Raw genomic sequence first — 21,904 nt, forward strand, 5'->3', positions numbered from 1 at the left:
CAACACGCGTGTAAACAGCGCAATTAATTCAAAAATTGCGCAAGTCGTTTAGCGCAAGAATTGTAAAGCCCGTCGGCTCGCAAAAGAGCTTTCTCATAACTCAAAACATACATGAGAAAATTAGATTAATCCGAAATTCTATTACGTCAACAGATACCTAACAGGTAACTAAATATTCCCGTAAAATTATAAAAAAGATGGAAGCTTATCAAAAACAGCAAACTGTCGACAGTCGTTCTATTATTTCAACTAAGACATCCATAAAACGAGATTTATCTGCGTCAAAACATCGTTGCATAAAGTGTGTTGCTAACAAGCAACGGCTTGTTTTGTTATGTTTTGACGGAAATTATACTCATTAATCCTCAAGTGTGCGCTCTTTGCAGGATTTTGACCAAAATCCGATACATTGAAGTTAATCAGCACATTTTGACATGGAGGAGTTATGTTTAGCATCATTTCACACAGGTACCAAACTACACACAGCCTCTGTAAATGGAGATAAAATATCGCTTCAAAAACTTTTAAAAGATCAAAGATATCTCGATAAGTTAAACAATGGGGACCGATATGGTCGTACCGCTTTGTTCTACACTGTTTATGGTGACTGTTTTGAATGCGCAAAGATATTACTGCGACATGAAGCAGATACTTCGTTAACAGACAGCGACAACCGCACGCTACTTCATTGGGCGGCTTATTTGGGAAGAACAAAATTCATTAAATTATTTCTCAACCCTGCAAATGCTAGAAGCCAATGTCAGTCATTGGACAAAGATGGCAGAACGCCTTTACACTATGCTGCAATGCAGCCCGATTCGAGATGTCTTCGCAGTTTCTTACGTTGTAATGTCGACCGAAAGATAATAAATTCAACCGATAAAGAACAAATGACAGCTTTACAATGGAGCGTATTTTACAATCGTTTAGAAAATATCAAAGTCCTTTTAAAACAAGGTGCAGACACAACAAAGCGGGATGGAAAGGGACGATGTCTACTTCACTTAGCAGTTCTCAACCCCAACCATGACTCCATGCGTATTGTACGTATTTTGGTGAAACTAAATCGGCATTATTTAAGACACATTGACTGCAACAAACGCACTTCTCTTCATCTCGCTGTTGCCAACGGTTGTAATAATCTCGCTCGAGAGTTATGCTGTATAGAAGCAACAGAAGGAAGCGCTATAAATGACCTGGACTGCCATTCAAGAAGTGTATTACATTATGCAGTGTTGAAGGATGACATTGAGCAAATACATATGTTAATATCTCTGGGTGTGCTACCCCATCACCAAGACGATACAGGAGCTACGGTTCTACACTATGCCTCAAAAAATGACAATTTAAAAGTAGTGAAATGCCTTTTTACAAAATACAAAAATCTCGAAGATATGCCTGATTTTCAAGGAAGGACCGCACTCATTTGGGCTGCAAGTCAGGGATCGAGAAATGTTCTTCAATTTATGCTGCAACACGTCGAATGCTTCAATATTCATGCCAGTGACAACGATGGACAGACAGCGTTACATTTTGCTTGCCTTGCTGGTCATAAAGAATGTGTTAAGCTGCTTGTCGATAATTTAGCAGACACTTTACAACGGGATAAGTTAGGACGAACTGCTTTGTTTAAAGCTTGTCAACACGGAGAGAGAGAGATCATCGATATCCTCATGTACAATGAAGAATACCAATCAACGAAAGGTGATAGTGCTTGCTCAGACCATGGTCTTGTGGACAATGACTCAAAAGGTGTAATTAGTAGACAAAGGGCTACAAAAAATAAATTAGAGACGAAACGAAACCTTCTGTTTTCCATTGAAGAAGAATCTCAAATGTCCAAAGATTTTTTAGACAATTCTGAATGGACGACTGAAGTCACGGAGACTTCAATAGATGAAGGACATTTCCAAATGATAATTGACACGGAAAATTCACAAGACACATCAGAAATCGTGAATAAAATGTTGGACTCTGAAAGAATGAAAAATTCAATGAAAATACTTCCTGGGATTGATAAGTTGGTGGATGAAGAAGGCTGTACTCCTCTTCATTTTGCAGCTCATGCTGGTCACGTGTCAGTATGTGAGTGGTTACTAAGTCAGGGGGTAAACCCAGCCAAGAAGGATATAAAAGGTCGCACTGCACTCCACTGGGCGGCTTATAACGGTCATACTGAATGCATGAAACATATCTTATTGTGTAATGAAAGTTTAGCCAATGACCGTGATCTGGATGGTTATTCTGTTCTACATCACGCTGCCAGTACTGGTCAGCTGGAAGCAGTGAAATTGCTAGTCCAAAAACCATATCACGCCGTACTTAACTACCGTGTCAAGAAACTAGATTGGACACCACTCGATTTTGCAATTGCCGCTGACCATCAAGATGTTACACAATTCCTCATGGATAATGGAGGACTCACAATTGCTTGGCTCCAGGACATCGCTGCGGATAAAATAAAGAAGTTTGTACGACAGCTTGCCGTAAAGCGACGAGAAGCAGTCATTTTACCACTAATAGCAAAACACGAAGAGCTGCAAAAACAAGAAGAATGTTGTCGAAAGCTATCAAGTGTTAAGAACACAAAAACGACAAAAGATGAAAACACGAAGCAACTCAACCAAATTATCGAAACTGTTATCGGTTGCAGTGATAGGAGCGAAATCTTTAGTAAGAACCAATGCAACAGTAGACATGCTGTTTATCATGATGACGTAATCACGGGCAAGAAAATCGATAAGTATGACGACATCGTCAAAGAAAATGACGTATTTGAATCAAGTGATAAGGGAAAAATCAAAGCAGAGATTTTGTATAAAGTAGACAAAAAGGCGGGAAATGATTCCGCCTTTTCAAAACATGACGAAGAAATGGATAATATTGAAAAGACTGCATTATTCCTTAAAGCTTGTGACTGTGGTAATTTATTCGAGGTAAAAACATTCCTAGATGATGGAGTTAACGTCAATGTTTCTGTAAAAAATGACTGTACCGGTTTGCACCTTGCTACAAGCCGGTCACATTATGAAATATGCGAATATCTTTGTGAGAAAGGAGCTAAATGTGAACTACACGATAAACGAGGAAAAACTCCATTACACCTCGCTGCAATTGAAGGCGATGTAAAGATGGTGGCGTTATTGTTACAATACAATAAAGACGTTTTATTGCAGACAGACAAGGAAGGGAAAATTCCTCTACATTTTGCAGCAGCTATGGGACATCTTGAAGTCGTTAAAATGTTGGTAAGTGCTCAGTCTTCTATCCACAATAAACTCCAGCAATCCCCTCCTACTCCATTGGATTGTGCTATTCTCTCACGTCAGCATGACGTCATCAAGTGGATGATTGAAGATGGTTTACAACCAAGTGGAATGCTTGATCGGGCGGCGCGAATTATTCAAAGAACATTTCGCAAATGGCTGAAAACAAGACGAAGGGAATTTCAAAGGAAAAATGGCAGAAAAACCAAGACATTTCACTCACGAAAACCTTCTAAAAGTCACGGCTTTTTGTCATCCAGTAGCAGCACCAAACGTAGTTCAAACATCGCCCAATCAAATCTCGAGAGCTTATCACGTGCTCCCGATAGCGTCCTCGAGGCAAGCAACGAGAAGGATAAGATAGTTGAGTTACGTCATAACTGGGAGCGCATTGCATTACTGCGTCGTAAGAAAAAGGCTGCACTTGTTTTACAGAGACACTTAAAGGGACACTTGAGTAAAAGGAAAAGCTTTAAGACAAATGAAGAAATAAGTAGACATACAGAGGTAACCCAAGCTAAGGCAATGAAAGTAAATGAAAACATCAAACTACCGCCAGCTAAAGAACGACACAATGATAACGGATCAAAGAACGAGATGAAAAAGACAGCCAGCGAACGACATAAGATCAACTGTGATGAAAAATCTCAATACAAGAGCACTTTTCCTCTCATATCACCGAAATCACTTTCCACGTCAAGATCACAATCACCTAGCAACCAATCACAAAGCAACCAATCACAAAGCAATAGGAATACAAACCGTCGTATAGGACAGCCATGTCGCAATGTACAACATGAGTTGTACTTGTCAAGCGTTACGTCATCAAATAGGACGGTCAGCCAGGGTCACCACCTGGCGTTGCCTAGAAACAGAGATGACGATGATATGGTCAGGATGTGGCTTTCAAACAGAAAATGCTATGACAACTCACAGCTCGCAGATGACGTCACAAACGACGAAGACATTCCCGGTGGAACAAATTCCGAGATTGATACGAAGAAGACGGATTCTTCAAAATCATCTAGAAGAGCGACCGTTCAGTCGGCTCGTGTTCGTAGAGACTCGTTAATAAAGAACGTATACGGATCGCCCGCAGCAACATCATTTAACTTTGCTTTAGATACGTATCATCCACTGGCCTCACGACGCGGGCGCAAGGAAAGTCCCTTTTTATATGGCGTCAGCAGCAGAGTTCGACCAAACAGTATGAAACGGTCAGAAGAAGGATGGGTTCGTAACCTCGAAAATATATAGGATAGACAGCAACAGGATAGTATCTGATCAAGATAGATTTTCTCTCTATATTCACTAGGTACCAGTCTCTACAAGGACACTGACATTGAAATTTGCAAATTGGCAATGTCGTATTCATGTTTGTTTTGTCTTCGTGTCAAGCTGTTGCTTTCTTCATGTGAAATTGATTTTTATAAAAAATAATTTCTATATTATGGGAAATTTGCTTTCAAGTGTATGGACTCGATTATTGGGACGTGGAGACGTGAGAATATTAATGGTAGGCCTGGATAATGCTGGGAAAACCACAATTTTATATCAACTAAAGTTTGGCCAAGTCATTTCAAGTGTTCCAACTATCGGTTTTAACGTAGAAACAGTCAAATACAAGAACATTTCGTTCACAGTTTGGGATATAGGAGGACAAGATAAAATACGAAATTTGTGGAGAGTATATTTCCCGGGCTCACTAGGAATAATATTTGTGATAGATAGCTCCGACAAAGAAAGACTTGACCAGGCTAAAACTGAATTACAACGCTTACTCAATGAAGACCAACTCGAAAATGTTCATTTGTTGATATTTGCAAACAAGCAAGATGTGGAGAATGCTATGAGTTTGACAGAAATACGCGAGAAACTAAATTTAAGTGCTTTGGCAAGACGATCATGGTTTGTGCAAGGAACTTGTGCTACCAAGGGAGAAGGTTTGACCGAAGGTTTAGATTGGTTAGCAAATCAAATTGAAAATAAACCAAGGTTACCCTAAGTTTCACAATAAATAAACACAAATTGCAGTACACATTATTTATTCATGATTACAACCAACAGTTTAACTTAAAATTATTAAATAACGGTATTCTCAACAATACCTGAATGATTCCAATCACAAAGATGCTGTATTTACAATGATTATCTTATAAATCTACGTCATTCCACATTGGTAGTTATGCTTTCTTCCATTAAAGCTTTATGAAATTCATCAACATTTCGCTGTAAACATTTACAAAAACCCTTAGACACTGGGAATAAAGGAAACTGTGGCAGTTCCTTATTTGTGACATCATTGTGCATCTTAGATGTTTTCTTTATGTTATTTATTTGTGATAATTCCATCCACTTTTTACACCTCTGTACTGTTCTAAAGATAAGACAAATTCCATATAAAATACTTTAAAATTAAACTAAGTTCATTTTTTATACAATCTTTAGACATGACAAACTATAAAAAGGGAAATTAAACTCACCTAAGGGAAAAACATCTAATTCTAAAAATTCATGAATGCATCAAAAATGGTGAAAAGCGTTGCCATATTTGGGTTTGTAAAAAAGTAGAAACATTTAAACTCAGTTTGTTTCAAGCAATATGAAGTATTAAATTGGTTCGAATGCAATATATCTCACCTTGGACCTTCATTTTTAAAGAAATTAATGATATTTTCTTTAAACGCAGGATGTCTCAATTTGACTGTAGCTGTCATCGATGTTATTACATGAAGTATAGCCATTTCGTTATAAACACGAGCATTTGCAGCTCCCTTGGTTGTGCCTCTCAACTTGTCATAGCCAGCCTCATTGTAGTATGGTTCCTTGCATAGTATAAGAGCTAGTACAGGCAGTACAGGCAACAGAAGTATTGCTTTAGTATGTACACAACACTAGTTTATTTGGTATTCTAGGTGATTCTGTACCAGAGAAAATATCTAATAGTCATACAAATAAAGTAAATGGTTTGAACCCGGGAGTATTGTCACATGTTTGTAAATGTTGATCGTCCAGGTTGGTATAGTCCTGAGAAGGACTGTTTTTGTTGTTGTTGACTGACGTTTCGACAACCTTAGCGGTAGTCATCTTCAGAGTCAACAATGTAAGGTTGTCGAAACGTCAGTCAACGACAACAAAAACAGTCCTCAGGACTATACCAACATGGACGATCTACATTTAGAAACATGTAGTCATACAAATGATGCATAAGTCATCATGTAACATAATCTATAAGCAAGACAGGCAATGGTTACATTGAAATATATTTACCTTGAATAGACAACAATACTTGTAACAGGTTAGATTTTTCTGTCCATTTTTCACAATCCTTTCCAGACCAAGTTCCAAGAAGACTTGTACAAACAGTACCATCAACATATAGGTTAGGATTTATAATATCCTTAATCAAGGAAATGTAAAAAACCAACGGCGGTGAAACAGGATAATCAGAGGGTAGTTTCACGTCAAAGAGAAAGGCTCCGCCTTCATATGGAGTATCTTTGGTCCAGTTATCAACACAGAGAACAATCCCTAAAAAATATGTATATTGTTGACTGTATAACACAGAAAATTAACCACCAATTGTTATATTAGGATAATTTTTTCATTGAATCTGCATAATGTAGCATTTCATAATCACGTTTCAGAGGGTCCAGGGGGGTTGGTCCATAAATATGATGTCAGGTGGGCATGGCTGCCAAGGGGAAAAGGGTGGGTACATAACAAACTACCATTTCATATTCTCATTTCAGTCTAGGGGTTGGTGACATCAGGAGGGCATGGCTTGTGTACATAACAAACTACCATTTCATATTCTCATTTCAGGTGGTCTAGGGGTTGGTCCATATGCCACCAAGGGGAAAAGGGTGTGTACATAACAAACTACCATTTCATATTCTCATTTCAGGTGGTCTAGGGGGGTTGGTCCGTAAATATGACATCAGGAGGGCATGGCTGCCAAGGGGAAAAGGGTGGGTACATAACAAACTACCATTTCATATTCTCATTTCAGGGGTCTAGGGGGGTTGGTCCGTAAATATGACGTCAGGAGGGCATAGCCACCAAGGGGAAAAGGGTGTGTACATAACAAACTACCATTTCATATTCTCATTTCAGAGGGTCCAGGGGGGTTGGTCCGTAAATATGACGTCAGGAGGGCATAGCCACCAAGGGAAAAGGGTGTGTACATAACAAACTACCATTTCATATTCTCATTTCAGGTGGTCTAGGGGGTTGGTCCGTAAATATGACGTTAGGAGGGCATGGCTGCCAAGGGGAAAAGGGTGTGTACATAACAAACTACCATTTCATATTCTCATTTCAGGTGGTCTAGGGGGGTTGGTCCATATATATGACGTTAGGGGAGACGTGGCTGCCAAGGGGAAAGGGGTGGGTAGACATCAAACTACCATTTAATACTTTCATTTCATGGGGTCTAGGAGGGGTTGGTCAGAACTGGTGTCGTTAGGTAGTTTAGGGGGGTTGGTTTATAGATATGACGTCAAGGGTGTGGCCACCAAGAAAGAAAGGTATCTCTAATGATTGATTGATTACCATACGAAATTCAAAAACTTAAATGAAAATCACGGAAACTGTTGATGATGAGAGATGCAAACGTCATCAAAACAGAACATTAAGGTCACGTGATCATCAATAAATTCACAGATGTCCCTCACATCCACCAAATCATAAAGATCAAGTTGCACAGATTGCTACAATTTCTCAAAATTTCAAGCAACTAACCAACGCGTTTTCATATCCTCGGATCCAGATCCCACGCGGTAACGAAGTCTTCAACAACATCATTTCTTTGCGAAGTGTGGACATGAACTTTCGTGGATTATCTGGTGTGAAAGTTTTCACAAAATGATCTTCATAGAAATGATGACATTCGTGTACTTCCGCACGCATTAAAAATGATTCTTCTACAATATAAATATACAAATGAATTCGTCCGAACTCGCCAAATTCCTTTTCTATCTTAGACATACAAGACTCGGGCAAAACTATTGCGATTTTTGTTCTGTACTGAAGCGAGTGGCTAAACCAGACCAATTGTTACGCCTACTATGAATATATTCACATGCCAATCACTGGAAAAACAGTGAATAAAAGTAATAAAAGAATAATTTTAACATAAAGAACAACTTTAATGAGTCAGTGGCATCGCCAAGAACAGCCCTAGGCTGTACGTGCCCCTGGAAAAAAATTACGGACCCCCATCTATTTGAATTTCGAGCCTTATGAGGCGGTGCATGAGATACGGGAGATTTTACAATGCCATTTTTTGAAGGAAATGTGAATTTGTTGGATAATTGTGAGTTTGCCAAGTGCAAATAAATCCCACAATGATAATTGTGAAATATCATGGTAGTAATTTTGATACATTAGACATTATGTCACATGTTCACTATGATACATGAGGCATATTATATACATGTAATGATTGACAATTCAAAAAATTTACACAGCTTGTGCCAACCCTTCCCGCCCCTTTCCATTCGCACAACCTTGGTGACACCATTGACTCATCGAGACTAATGTTTTTCGTATGGTCTCACACAGCCTACATGAAGTAAGGTATGTTGAAAATTACCTTCCTTTATATCATCGTTATTTAACCGCTGATCATGAATGAGATTGTCCGCATTTTTCAATTCTTCAAAATCAATGTTTTCGACAGAGGTCATCAATGAACGATCGCGAACATCATTACTATCCTCATGTGTCCCAGACAAATCATTGTTATCCTCATGTGTCCCAGACAATTCATCCTCGCTAGCCGTTTCCCAATTGTCACTCCCGGACCCACTCGAAGCATCTTTATCAGTGCTGTCCACTGATTGGCTATCTTCTATTTGCAGCTTATATAATTCGTTAGGACGGTGCCGTTGTTCGTCGGAAGTCCCATTGCGCCACCATGTTACCCCCACATACCCCTCTGGATCTACAAATGCTACCTAAAATAATAAAAGAATAGAGACGAAGATCTCAAATCAAGACAGATCCTAGGTCTACCTTGCCAGCAGCACTATAATTCGGTGGACGAATCTCTAAATTAATAGCAATGACGAGTTCTCCAGGGCTAAAATCCATGTTCTCATGGGCCACTAGATCGTAGACACTGACGTCATCTTCAGGGCCCAGATCCTCCCCGTTGATCGAAAACCATCTTACACAACAAGTTCGGTCGACGTCAGAAAAAGTTCGTACAATACCGTATTTGGCGGACTTTTCCGAAGCCGAGGAACGATCTGCAATAAAAAAACACAAATGTTTGATAATCAAAGACTTTCATATCGTACATGTATGTACTGTGTGTGGGGAGGCATGTATTAACTGTGGGGGGTTATCTTGGCTTAAAACATGCAGGAAGTGTAAATGCAATAATAAGGAATACAGCGATATGTGTTTGATAAAATACAATCTCCCCGTTCTCAATGATGGCATAAGTGTGATAAAATTCAACATAAAATATCGGACATGACACAGCAAAACACGAAGTAGCCATTAAAATCTTATCCAAACTAGAGCACTCCTCCCCGTACAGAATTTTGTCATTCTCACTTCGTTTATCATTCACAATATATCCGGGTAGAAATAAATTATCATCAAAATGATGCATCGATGCCAAGGAGAGAGTATCTACATTCGTTTCCAGACTCCCATCTTGCCATATGACGTCAACACGAGTTTTGGTCCTCGTTATTTCGACGCAAACTCGATCACCTGGTCGAAATGCTTTCATATCAGTCACGTGGTTCTTACGTAACTGTTGTATTTTTGCTTTTTTACGACGCCTCCGGGCGTTACATGACTGGCCACCGGTCTCTAACTCATCCTCACTATTAGAAGAGTCGTTACCAAGCTCCTTATTGTTATCATCATCAGCGGTTGAATTGGATAGTTCTACAAAACAACACAATATTAATAACAGCGTGCCCAATCGTTTATAGATGATAGAATATTATACCCGTACATTCAACCCTACATCCTGTGTCCCAAGTGCAGGAGTCACCATTTTAATAGGGTGATAGCCGGGAGGGCACATTGTTATACACTTTGTATATTACGCTCGCTGCGCTTGCGCAGTTTGAGCGCTCTCGGATTGTGTAGAGAGTCTCATAATGAGACGTTCACCGCATTCGCTTTAAGCAAAGCTCGCCTTTATAGGTTTGAGCACTGTGGTGACTCTACAATACAATCCATACAATGTGTAACCGTACATCCTGTGTCCCAAGTGCAGGAGTCACCATTGTACTATGGTGATAGCCGGGAGGGCACATTGTTATACACTTTGTGATAGAATATTATATATATTTACGAGAGTGCTTTGATGTTGATGTCAATTCTTCATTTATGGCCACTGTTTCGTGCGATTTGTCACCAACAGGAGAAGAGGGTGGTCTGTCATTATTATTGTCTTTGACCTGTGTTTTCATACTTTCATCAGACACGATATCCTCTTGTGTTATAAAGTAAAAACATTTATCACCAAGTTGAAGTTGCTGGGAATGTTCATTATATACAATTAACCTGTGAAAAAAATATTTTTCACATTAGAATCTTTCAAAAATAAAACATACTTATACTCCCAAAAGTACATCAGCATCCATTATATACATACATGTACCTTATCCACACTTGTATATACATACTCCAATATATATGTAGTGACGTTGAAAAAAATCACGGATTTAAATCCCTGAAGAGTGAGAAATCACGAAACATGCTTGTCGGGATAAATCTGTAGTTTTCGTGATTTTTTCAACATCACTACATAATTTTACGCTCTGCTCTCGGGCATCGAGCACTGTTTTATACGGAGAATCATCACTTATAAACTTCCTACTCCAATATATATATATACACCCACATATACTCCATATTCACACTCATATACACCTCCATATATCCAAATATATCCATAACGTAATGGAGATGGACTGTAGGTGATTTTTGAATGAAATAAACTGTATTTTCTTAGTCACATATTGTCATAACATGTTTGTAAATGTAGATCGTCTAGGTTAGTAAAGTCCTGAGAAGGACTGTTTTTGTTGATGTTGACTGACGTTTCTACAAACTTAGCGGTACTCATCTTCAGAGTCAAAAAAAAAATTAAGAATTTTTTGACTCTGAAGATGACTACCGCTAAGGTTGTCGAAACGTCAGTCAACAACAACAACAACAGTCTTTCTCAGTACTATACCAACCTGAACAATCTACATCCACAAACATGTAACAATACTCCAGGTTCAAACCATTTTCTTAGTCATATATTGTCATACTTGTGAAAATCTTCCTCAGTGACAACCATATCTGGAGGAGTCTTATAATCATCTTCCTTGAAGAAGCCAGGAAGGTAGAAACCACACATCCCATTTGACTTCTATTCCAACTGTTTTCACCTAAATTAGAGTGTTGAAATCATTTTTACAAACAAACAACAACACAAAATAATTTGATGCAATTATAGGAACCTCTTCAACAATCGCCTTGACTTTCTTACGTTCCCCTACTATAGCTTTTATTTTTGTCAACCATTTTGCATTTCGTAAAGCGTTGGCTGGACCAATCACAGACTGACTTGGATAGAAACGGTTTCCACGATACAAACAGCCCTCGTCTCGTTTATCTACCGCATCTTTAAACATCTCCAGATCCTCTCCTTCAACTGAACATCTGCAAGAAAATACTGTTGAATTGCAATCAATGGCGTGGCCAGGCTGCAAATTTAGTTCTGCTGTGTGAATTTTTCTGTGTTTACTTACGGCAAAAACAATAGAAAAATTATTAATGATAATGTTGCAAAATTTACATAGCAGAACCATAACTTGTGCTAATTGAGCACAACATTAATTTTTATTTTTATCATCAGATTTCATTGATCATGTAATGTCATGAACGGAATATTGTAATGGTTTTACAAGGTCTCGTGGCATGTGATTGGATGCTACTATTTAAATATTGTAAAATAAAGAAATAAGAAATAAAATTACTTATTGATTATGAACAAACCTTGCACCATTCTTCAAAACAAAAATAATTCGTGTATAAGTTTCACGTATGTGTCCAACCCAGGGCCCAAGAGAAACATATTCTGAGTCAAAATATGGCTGAAACAAAAATATAATACCATAAACAACACTAGAAATGTGATACATAAGTCTTACATTAAGAAATGCTGTTAATATATATATGCATTTGTTGTTAAGTTTGAAAATTGGTAATCCAGGCATTTAATACATAAAAGATAAAAGTTTCTCCGGATTTTAAATGATTTTTATTGAGCTTTCGGCTCGTTGCTTTGTGTAAATAAATAATATCCTCATTCTGATGAAGGCTCGAAGCAACGAGTCGAAAGCTCAATAAAAATCATTCAAAATCCAGAGAAACTTTTATCTTTTATGTATTTGTTGTTGTAGATAGAAATGCTGTCTATAGAGATGTTCTATATAGAGATGTTGTCCATAGAGATGTAGTCTATAGAGATGTTGTCTATAGAGATGTTGTCCATAGAGATGTTGTCTATAGAGATGTTGTCTATAGAGATGTTGTCTATAGAGATGTTGTCTATAGAGATGTTGTCTATAAAGATGTTGTCTATAGAGATGTTGTCTATAGAGATGTTGTCTATAAAGATGTTGTCTATAGAGATGTTGTCTATAGAGATGTTGTCTATAAAGATGTTGTCTATAGAGATGTTGTCTATAGAGATGTTGTCTATAGAGATGTTGTCTATAGAGATGTTGTCTATAGATCTATAGATGTCTATAGAGATGTTGTCTATCTATAGAGATGTTGTCTATAGAGATGTTGTCTATAGAGATGTTGTCTATAGAGATGTTGTCTATAGAGATGTTGTCTATAGAGATGTTGTCTATTGTCTATAGAGATGTTGTCTATAGAGATGTTGTCTATAGAGATGTTGTCTATAGAGATGTTGTCTATAGAGATGTTGTCTATAGAGATGTTGTCTATAGAGATGTTGTCTATAGAGATGTTGTCAATAGAGAGGTTCTCTATAGAGATGTTGTCTATAGAGATGTTGTCTATAGAGATGTTGTCTATAGAGATGTTGTCTATAGAGATGTTGTCTATAGAAATGTTGTCTATAGAGATGTTGTCTATAGAGATGTAATCAATAAAGCTAAAATGTACCTCAATGGGTGAAAGATACTTCTTACTGTTGACATTTTTAATAATTATGTCTGTTCCTAGAATCCTTATATCACAATCAATACTTAAATCTTTGATATATCCCTTTCGATTTGGCTGAGTCGCATGTTGCACAACGTCACTTGGTTGAAAACTACGATCAACTATCTTAACCTGTTTTTTAAGAAAAAGGAATTCAAAAAATTAGTCAAAAAACTCCTACAATACAAAACGTTTTAATATTAAACTAACCACGAAAACAGAAATAAACAACGCGAACGAAAGATGAGAGGAATTCTTGTAAATAACACAAAATAATGAAGCATTTAAATCGAGATTATTTTATTTTTCGTTGTTTTTTTTTGACAAAATTTAATTTTTATACACAAAGCAAACCTACCTTTTCTAAACCGACAATCTCCTCACGACCACTGGGATACCAACATACTTCAATCTCGTTCAGTTTAACAGTGTCCGAGCAATCGGAATCATCTTCCGATTCAGAACTATCGTTGCCACTTCTTATAACTACTCCAATTTCTTTAGAACCATCTTTATCGTTTAATAGAGTGACAACATCGTCGACATGAATGATATTATTCAATTTTGCTCCATTTTCTGATGCCATTTTAGTTCTGACTGCGCGTGAACTGGGACTAGCTGTGAATCATCATTGAAATTGATAGAAGAACCAATATATATTTTTTTATTTTAATTTCATTTTATGAATTTTTCATTATAAACTGTCACAGGAGATGCATCAGTTACAATAACAAAATACAAATACATACAATAGGTGAAATAAGCACACAGACTTAGATAACCTCCATATAACGAGAATCCAGAAAATATACAGACAAAACTCATACGTGTTAAAGCAACATGTGCATGTTTTTTATTAAACAAAAATAGTATTAATAATGAATAAGATGTTTTGCATTAAAAGGCTGGCATGAATTTGTTTTCACAGGCAGACTTTGGAAATATTATATGATTATATTAGTAGTTTGCAAAGCAAGAGACTAAAACTTCATACGATGTAATTTACCCAACTGAAAACTGTAAATGGATGATATTCGTTTCATTGTCAGATGAGAAAAAATAAGAGACAAGAAGATCTAAAGATGTATGGATTGAGTTATAATGTTTCACAAAATATCGTTATCACTTGTTTCGTTTTTATTTAGAATCTGCTCTTTTATTTATCAATAATTTCCAAAATATCTCCTGAACAATATATATAACACTATATATGTCGGCTACTGTACTACAGTACAGTAGCCGACATCTATTTTACTCTACTATCCCTACAAATTCCTTCTCTCGTTGATGGTCAGACAAGCAGTTTTAGTTAACGTATCGAGTCGAGGTCAAATCCTTCAAAACACATCATTAATAGGTTGGTTCACTCTTTCAGAACGACGTGTAAATTAGATACGGCAGGGAGAGAAGAACCTAAATAAATTCAAATTGGTTTAAGAAATAAAAGATGTTTACTATGTTTCCAAAGGCTTATGCAAACCGAGGAGACCTATGAGAGAACTGGAGAGCATATCAGTGCAAACACGAAAAACATTTTTTATTTCTTTTATAACATAGCAATGACGGGAAACAGACAAATTTAAAACATCTATTCAGGATTGATTTGCAAATTCTCCTTGATTGATTAATTGATTGTTTGATTGATTGATTGATTGATCGATTGATTGATTGATTGATTGATTGATTGATTGATTGATTGATTGAGCTCAGATCGGTTTGCATTGGTTAATGCAAACTCAGCTATAGACCAATCAGCGCATGCGTTCAAACTCAGCTATAGACCGATCAGCGCATGCGTTTGATTGCTTTTATTTTATTATGTAACGTTAGGGATTGATGTGTTAGACTTACTTTTAATGAAGTAATCGCGGCATCTTCTTGGCAAACGAACATTTGTCATCGCCAGCTGTAAAAGAACAACGATGTTTGATAAGTCAGAAGAAGACGTAAATAAAAGCAAATTTTGATACAAAACTAAACGCGTAAATTGAAGTAAAAATTTAAAAAATAAAAACACTAATTTCATCATACTTTAAAACAACTTTGTGAAAAGAAATTTCTCAAATCCTCTCCCTGCACTTGCTCCAAAAATCTTCTCAAAGGAACCAGATGACTGGATAATCCCGTCCTAAACCACAGGATAAATAAGGATTACACGATGCATTAAAATCAGATATTTCTTTTCACATTGAAAACATATTCACCATTTTGTAAGAAAATCTTCTACAATATGATGTATTCTATGCGGTTTAGGTAAAGAATAATTTTTTCCCAAGGCTGAAAACGTAAAAATATAATTGATGTTAAAAAGAGAAAAGAAGCCATGTAGAATATTATCCGCAAACGATCCTATGTATCCCGTGATACCTCTCAATGGTTGAGGATAGAAATACAAAACGGGATGTAAGAAGTTGGAGATATGAGCCCGCGATGGATCCAGTGTTGATCTATCTTCATGAAAAGTGTCTTGGCCAGGGCCGGAAAATGTTTCCCCATACTCCATGTTAATTACAAGCATTGGTCCATTAGGTAAACCGGTATACTCTGAAAACAGATATCAATCCAGTCAAACAACAAGAGCTCAGAACAAAGAACTTTATACCGCTGCCACGATTATCGCTTTTTCATATAAATTCGACGTCACGTACGTGTAAATCGATCAAGCAACATGCATGGAAATTCCTCGACGTAAATAGTTTCTTCCTCATTTACTAGAAAAGCGATGATTATATTTAAAAAAACAGCTTTTGAAATACTCATATAGAATAAACTTATCAAAGTCTAGATAGCTAACCAACCATAAATGATTACATCAACCAGAAACTCGAACATTTGATATATACCCTAGAATATAGAACATCGCAGTACATGTTTAGTGGTTGCGATGTAGAAATAGGAGATTGGGTTCGAGTTGAACTTACCGATGCCTCGTTTACACGTTTTATTATATAGTTCATTATTTGGCTTTGGGAAATCACGTGGTGCTTCCATTTTATTGCATGATTCTTCCATTCCAAGATACGATGAAGAGCTCTAGCTAAAGGTAGAGAGAAGAGAGTTGGAAGGACAGCAAAAGATATGAACCGTATAATGAAAATTATATCAACAGGAAGGCATGGTCCCTTAAAACTGCGGAACGATATTTACCTATTTTGCTATCACGTAAAGAACAAAAGTGATGTCAATATATCATACTTTATAAACAGAGAAAAGCATATTCCAAATGCCTTGAGAGTATTTTTTCCCGCCATGAATGACTCCTGGTAGATTTATGATAATGTAGAGTAAATCCTCACCTGTATATCTGTATCCATGAATGAACCCACCAGCAGACTTCTTCCAATCCAAAGAATGTGCTGACGCTCCAGCAAACCATAACCTTGGAATGTTCTGACTTTGAAAATCTGGAGTGATGCGTGGGTACTTGTGTTTCTTACCCAGGCCTTTTTCGGGCATAACGGTTGAATTAAATATGGAGAAATCAAACTATAGATGAATAAGGAAGTTGTGATGTGAGTGATGTGAGACGGCTTCATTTAATATATAAGGAAAACACTTACTTGAAAACCAATGCATCTAAGGACCTTATCATACGGGTCACGTAAAGAGTAGTTATCCGCTGAAAATATTATAATTTATTACAATTTATATAACTATAAAGTTTGATTTAAAAACGTAAGAGAAATGCGAAAGATTTCTTACGAGCAACTCCAGTTTTGTTCAAAATCTTTCCATTCGAGTCATAAAAATCCACGTATAGTTTCCCAGCATGCTTCACGATACTTAGCTGGGAGAAAGATTTCTCTACGGTGTTGATAGTAGAGGAATGAGTTAAAGTTTTAATGAAAGATTAAATAGTAAGAATAAATACAAACCTAAGAATCCATCTAAAGATTTTAGTTGATAATTATCAAGAAGGCGATTGTTAATGGCTCTATTAAAACGACCGATTTATACAATCATTATTACATGAAGTAATTAGAAATAACAATAATTCTCTTTTTCATACCTTACGTCACCAACATAATGCGTTGACCACGCTAGACGTACCCTAGATCTGCAAACGAAATGAGAAATAAATCTATCACAATGGATTTTAATGTATCGCCATGGATATTATGGGCTCACCTTCCCATCACGTGAACAAGATTTGTGGACTCCATAATACGGTCAGCGGTCTCAAATGCAGCATTTCCTGTGAGCGAGGAAAATTGTGAGGAATGAAAAATATTCACAAATTATGGTCGGAATGAACTTAATGGGGAATAAGCATAAATTATATTTATAAGAAAATTTTGGATTAAGAAATAAAACGGCGGATTTTGGATTGACAGATAACCACGGCGGATTTCAAATAAGCAGATTAAAAAAAGGATTTTGGATTAGCCAATGAAGAAAGACATATATTCATGATGACGTAGAAGTCAGCTATATACTTCCTCTTCAGATGTCAACTCAGTGTAAACTACGAGTATCAGTAAGGGTGAACTAATGTGAACCAGGATCAACTAGTGTCAACTAAGGTCAACTATAGTCACTTAGGGTCAACTGTATACCTCCTCCTAAGATCAGCACAGATTTTCCTTCGTAATCATCGCGATCAATTGACATTTTGCCATAACTCTAGATAATTAAATACTTTGAATTACATTCGCAGCCTTGTTTGATTTAATAAAATATTTCTAATGAATCCTGTACCTCTGTATGTTCAGCTCCTTTGAATTCAGGGATATTTTCAACAGGCAAACCAGTACTGAAGCAAATTAAACCATTTTTGCAAATTTGTGAACAGAGTTCAAAGATTTGTGAATTTTTTGTTAACTTCTCAAAACACACGAATTAATTTTTCGTGAGCAGGATGCCAAAAAACCTATTTTGCAAAACCCCCTTTCGTAGAGCATTAAAAATTACCTAACAATAAGATCTTTACAACTGTAAAAGTTTTCATTTTGGTCTTTCAATATGAACAATTCTTCCTTAGTGTTTCTAGAAATTTCCTTAATTTCTGTATTGTAAACAATGTTGAGTCTTGATTTTCTGGCGAAGTCATTGAGATAACGGACCTAAGAGATGCAAAATGAAAGAATATTGCATGGTTATTTTCAGTACGGACAAGTAGATTTGGCTTATTGAGACTGAAATTAGAATGTTTCCTACAAAGTTTACTTCGTCTGGATGATAAAATTCACTCTCGTTATGACAACTACCATTTGAATACATTTTTCTTTCTCCTTGAACAATTTATATGGCTTTTAAATCGATTTTGAAATTCAAACAGCACTTGTTAAAACAAATTTGTTACAAAAAAATAGCACTTTCGAACACGCCCACTGCCGCAACCAATCAAATTACAGAAAGTCAACAAATAACACTGGGCATGCGCTAATAAATACTATTAAAGCAAGGTCATATCACAGATTTCCTTACTAAGACATCTGCCTTAGGGTAAAGACGCTTGCTATACTTGGTCATGCGCAGTGATTCATCTTCAGATAATAACGAATTCCAATCATGTCTCATGTTGAACTCTTTATTAGTTCGACCTATAATAATATTAAAGAATTTCCATTGTAACTTTGACTTTGGTATAAATATAAAGCATTAACTCAGTTAGAATCTTCTAAAAGATGAACATTAAAAATGTATCAAAAATAATGAGAAAATTCGTATGAACTGATGCTAATTTTCAAGACGACAAGAAACACATCTTTCACACACGAAGAGAATATTGAACCTGTATGTCGTTTGTTGATAGATATCAATCCTCGATGGCGGGGGAAGTAATCATAAAAGGAACCTTTAAAATAAAAAACAAAAGCCGTTGTTTCTGTACATTGTTGTAACCATATGTTGTTGTTACTGTACGCTAGCTTTCCACAACAAACAACATTCATCAACATTTACAACTACAGAAATATCGATAAGAGCAACAATTCAACAACAACGAACAGTTGCAACATTACCGAAAAGCAACGCTTTAAATATTGTCACCATATCTTATTTTGTAAACAAATCAAGCATGCTATTTTAAAAGTAACACGAAAGTTAATTTTTGTTCATAAAGACTTAACGAAAAAGCAGCAGGCTCTCAAACTATGAACATCTATTTAAGGTAAAAACATACAGTTCAAGAAGAAAAGGTCATGCTGCCTCTCACTACTACATTTAATAAGTATGAAAACACAGTGGTTTTTTAAATCAGTTTTAAAAAGAAATTATTTCCTAAATTTAGAATCAGCGTGACGAAAGATTTTTGTCAACAGGTAGCTGTTTTTTTTGCACTTTTAAAATGCTAAAAATAAAATTTCTGTTTAAAATTAGAATTATACAGCTAGCACGGTATGGTATATTTTAGAGTTATACACCTGTAGCTATTACTTTATATAAATATATTTGCTTATTTGTTGTGGGCCTTGAGGCAATGAGTCAATAAAAATTATATTTCATGGTCACTAGGAATAATGAAACAATTCTAATGGTTAGATGATGATGATAGAGAACTATTTACAAGAGATCTATGCAGAACAGACAAAGATACTGAAAATAAAATAAAATATAATTTCAAAACATAAAATAATTCAGGTTTATTGCTGTGAGAACGGCGAACGAGTTTGAGAAAGCAGAAAATGAATATTAATAATGAGCTGTGATAAAGATATCCAGTTAACACCTTGCTTATTCATATTTTCTGTAGAAACAGCGGAATCATTGTTTATTGATGTAGAAAAATTGAATCACTGAATTATACGTAATGTTTGACAAAACGGTATCTAGTTCGGAAAAACAGGAAAAAAACACAATGGCACAGGTTCTTTTGCCAACGGTTTCTTTAAGGCGTGTTCACACGATCCGATTTGTCGGATCTGATTTTTTGGATCCAAAAAAATGGATTGCGTGAACATATACAAAGTTAGCTTCAGACAGTCGGATTCGTCAATCTAAAAAATCTGACGGAAATAGAACTTGCTCTATTTTCATTAAAAAAGATCAGAGGAAGCCGACTAGTCAAATTACGTAGATTTGAAAAAGACTTGGAAAGAAGAACAAAAATACGAAAAATATATCGATAAATGTACTGGATCACACAAATGGCTCTTCACACAACTATAAATATGTAAACGACTAAATATCAACAAAATTATCGGACCGTCTGAACAAGAAACCAAAGTCGGAACCAAAAAAATCGGATCCGACAAATAGGATCGTGTGAATTAAAACCTACCAGCTTTAGCATTTCTCTCGAACACAACGTAATCCCGATTTGACTTTTGTAGAAAATATGAAATTTGAAGACCTAGAAAATAACACGCAAAACTAACGATGGGTAAACAACCTTTTTTTCCCAATTGACAATATCAATTTCGGTTAGACAGATAAAAAATCTTACGAGACCAACGCAAATATTTTGTATTTGTTAATTCTGTGTTGCAAATACATAAAACATACAAATTATCATTCGATTTGGAAACTGAATTTACGATTCTTCCATTCAAACATAAATTTATATTGTTGACATAAACGTGAAATTGAAAAAAAGCCCAGTTGAACAACGACAAATGTAAACACAATCAATTTGAGTTTTCTCTTTCTAGCAAACAGATTAAATTAATTACAAACAGTTCAGCCCAATCAAAGACACATCTTTTTCAAACATGACTTTCAAAAGACAAACACATAAACACGAAAAAAAAAGAATTCTCACAAACCTCCTGGTCCAGCACCTATCACGCAATACCGTCGATGTTCTTTGATGATTTTTGAAAAAACCAAGAAAAGATAAACGATAAATATCAAAACTCTACACCAAAATACTTTCATAATTTCTGCAAAGATTGCGCACTTGAGCTTGTTGTGATTTGTGAGATGTTTACAGTGACAATGAATAATTGCAGCGTGAAGATTTTTTATGTAAGGGAAATGTATAATTACCATAACAAAGGTTATTTTTTGATGCAATTGAAATCGCAAAACATCCAAGGGTTAAAGAGTAATTGTTGGCCAGCTGTTTTGCGTATAGTTCTTGAAGGAGCGCCAACATTCTTACTTTAAAGTTACACTGCTGTAAATACTGTATTCTACATCTACAAGTTTATTGAGCAACAGGAAAACATAACACGAAGAAAAACTTATTCTCTGGGTTTTGTAATGATTTAACATTCAAATTTTCTATTTCACTGAAAGTATTTTAATAAAAAGTGGATTGAGCAATATGGAAAACCATAATGGAGAAAAGTAGTCGAGAATTTTTTCTGTTCGAGAATTTCTTTGTTTGGTTGAGATGGGTTTTTTTCTATCGAGATTACTTTTTACTCTTGAGAATACAGAGTCGAGAATTTTTTTGGCACTCGAGAATTTTTTTTGGAGTCGAGATTTTTTTTACAGTCGAGAATTTTTTTGGAGTCGAGATTTTTTTTTACAGTCGAGAATTTTTGGAG

At 36.0% G+C, this 21,904-nt stretch overlaps 4 protein-coding genes across 4 annotated transcripts; 2 read left to right on the forward strand and 2 right to left on the reverse strand.

The window, feature by feature from the left end:
• The first annotated feature begins 61 nt into the window (after window positions 1–61).
• LOC124449593 (inversin-like) lies at window positions 62–4,537 on the forward strand. Its single transcript, XM_047000533.1, has one exon. The coding sequence runs from the start codon at window positions 435–437 to the stop codon at window positions 4,521–4,523; it is 4,089 nt and encodes a 1,362-aa protein (XP_046856489.1). The 5' UTR covers window positions 62–434; the 3' UTR covers window positions 4,524–4,537.
• Window positions 4,538–4,553: 16 nt separating this feature from the next.
• Window positions 4,554–5,440, forward strand: LOC124449590 (ADP-ribosylation factor 3-like). Its single transcript, XM_047000531.1, has one exon. It carries the CDS (start codon window positions 4,717–4,719, stop codon window positions 5,269–5,271), a length of 555 nt encoding a protein of 184 aa, XP_046856487.1. The 5' UTR covers window positions 4,554–4,716; the 3' UTR covers window positions 5,272–5,440.
• Window positions 5,295–14,066, reverse strand: LOC124448007 ((E3-independent) E2 ubiquitin-conjugating enzyme UBE2O-like). The gene is given in 14 exon segments (XM_046999016.1): window positions 5,295–5,643; window positions 5,907–6,108; window positions 6,537–6,767; window positions 6,770–6,797; window positions 8,010–8,191; window positions 8,863–9,226; window positions 9,285–9,520; window positions 9,834–10,175; window positions 10,591–10,802; window positions 11,558–11,658; window positions 11,750–11,951; window positions 12,288–12,385; window positions 13,431–13,601; window positions 13,828–14,066. Coding segments are annotated over 14 exon segments (2,808 nt in total). The 5' UTR covers window positions 14,056–14,066; the 3' UTR covers window positions 5,295–5,432.
• A 480-nt stretch (window positions 14,067–14,546) lies between these two features.
• Window positions 14,547–21,330, reverse strand: LOC124448249 (FAD-dependent oxidoreductase domain-containing protein 2-like). The gene is made up of 21 exons (XM_046999245.1): window positions 21,176–21,330; window positions 20,692–20,763; window positions 19,204–19,266; window positions 18,897–19,012; window positions 18,381–18,532; window positions 18,168–18,222; window positions 18,026–18,092; window positions 17,598–17,664; window positions 17,479–17,526; window positions 17,345–17,403; window positions 17,172–17,273; window positions 17,030–17,088; window positions 16,766–16,955; window positions 16,391–16,506; window positions 16,268–16,313; window positions 16,118–16,180; window positions 15,837–16,013; window positions 15,674–15,746; window positions 15,501–15,597; window positions 15,321–15,375; window positions 14,547–14,882 (listed from the first exon to the last, which is right to left on the reverse strand). The coding sequence occupies exons 1-21, from the start codon at window positions 21,285–21,287 to the stop codon at window positions 14,833–14,835; spliced, it is 1,839 nt and encodes a 612-aa protein (XP_046855201.1). The 5' UTR covers window positions 21,288–21,330; the 3' UTR covers window positions 14,547–14,832.
• Between the last annotated feature and the right edge of the window lie 574 nt (window positions 21,331–21,904).

Source organism: Xenia sp. Carnegie-2017, unplaced genomic scaffold (genome assembly GCF_021976095.1).
Source record: "Xenia sp. Carnegie-2017 unplaced genomic scaffold, XeniaSp_v1 HiC_scaffold_23, whole genome shotgun sequence".
In the NCBI taxonomy this organism is placed as follows: Eukaryota; Metazoa; Cnidaria; class Anthozoa; order Malacalcyonacea; family Xeniidae; genus Xenia; species Xenia sp. Carnegie-2017.